Source organism: Otolemur garnettii, unplaced genomic scaffold (genome assembly GCF_000181295.1).
Source record: "Otolemur garnettii isolate 467f Iridium unplaced genomic scaffold, OtoGar3 scaffold00036, whole genome shotgun sequence".
Lineage (NCBI taxonomy): Eukaryota > Metazoa > Chordata > Mammalia > Primates > Galagidae > Otolemur > Otolemur garnettii.
In genome coordinates, this window is record NW_003852431.1 from 13,074,041 (window position 1) to 13,075,233 (window position 1,193).

General features: G+C 32.4%; 1 protein-coding gene across 3 annotated transcripts in view; it reads right to left on the bottom strand.

Annotated features, from left to right (window-relative positions):
* Positions 1 to 410: 410 nt before the first annotated feature.
* PIBF1 (progesterone immunomodulatory binding factor 1) overlaps positions 411 to 1,193 on the bottom strand; it is a 263,961-nt gene continuing 263,178 nt past the window's right edge. For 2 of the 3 annotated variants that reach the window (XR_002773386.1, XM_023513174.1), the window contains one exon: positions 845 to 1,002. Coding sequence is in view for 2 of the 3 variants with exons in the window: in XM_023513174.1 (XP_023368942.1) it covers positions 952 to 1,002 (51 nt within the window). In the remaining variant the exon portion in view is untranslated. Of the gene's footprint in view, positions 1,003 to 1,193 lie in introns of all 3 variants that reach the window. The other variant, XM_003789727.3, reaches the window with a different exon arrangement.

Genomic DNA, 1,193 nt, shown 5'->3' on the forward strand with positions numbered 1-1,193 from the left:
TCCAACAAAGAACTGCGTAGCCCAAAATGTCAATAGTTATTGAGAAAACCTGATATATACACATATGTAGAGGTTCATCCCCCCCCACCCTTTTCTCTCAGCTTCCTCTCTTATTTTCTTTTTAGAGACAAGGTCCTGCTCTGTTGCCCAGGGTAGAGTGCTGTAGCCTAGAACTCCTGGGTTCAAGAGATCCTCTTGCTTTAGCCTCCCAAGTAACTAGGACTTACAGGCATGAGGGGTGCATGGCCCCTCCTTTCTTTTAAATAATACAACTTCAATGAAGAATGGACAAGAAAAAGAGAAAATCCCACTGATTTTCTTTCCTCACTGACCAGAAATGTGGTCCACACTGCATCTGGACCAGCAATGTTACGACCAACGTAACAACAGACTTTTCACCAAATTTCTACTTTACCAATGAATAACAGATTTTCTGCTATATTTTATTAATGAATATTTATAATATATGAAAAAAGAGAACCCAGAGGAAGAATCAGCAATTCACATCTGCCTATATATCTGACCATTACTGGGCATCTGAAGTGTCTTGTAGTAGACTTTACAAATGATGCTGAATTTTAAAAAATGTAAGGTATCTTGGTATATTTGTTATGATATTTAAATTCAATTTGTGCATGCTAGAAAATATAATGACCAAAATATTTATACCCCATACATCTGAAATGCATTGAATATTTATAAAAACTCCAAAATTTAAACCAGAGAATATATATTTATTGTAACAAAATAGAAAAAAATAAAGTATATTATTGTTTATAATTTATACATTTTGATTATGCTGAAACTGGTAAATGTAGCATTAGTTAAAATAAACATTAAATTAGTTATTTGAAAAATGCCAAGTACATGATTAAGATGAACTTTCTTTTGCCTCAGAAAACATCCTTCTGGAGTAAATAACAATGTAGCAGCCATTTTCCATCCAGAACACTAGGTCTTCATCTTTTCTTTCTTAAACCACTCAGGTGCTTCTTTTTTAGTCTAGAAAAAAATAAAACAAAACAAACAAAAACATAAAAAGCAGAAAAGAAAAAGAAAATCAAAGAAAATGCTTATGAGAGGCAATTCAGAGAACTATGGGGCTTTTAATGTAAACTACAATAAATAATTGCTTTTCATAACTCAGAAGGATACTCAAGGGCAAAGGTTTTGTCTTTTTTTTTTTTTTTTTT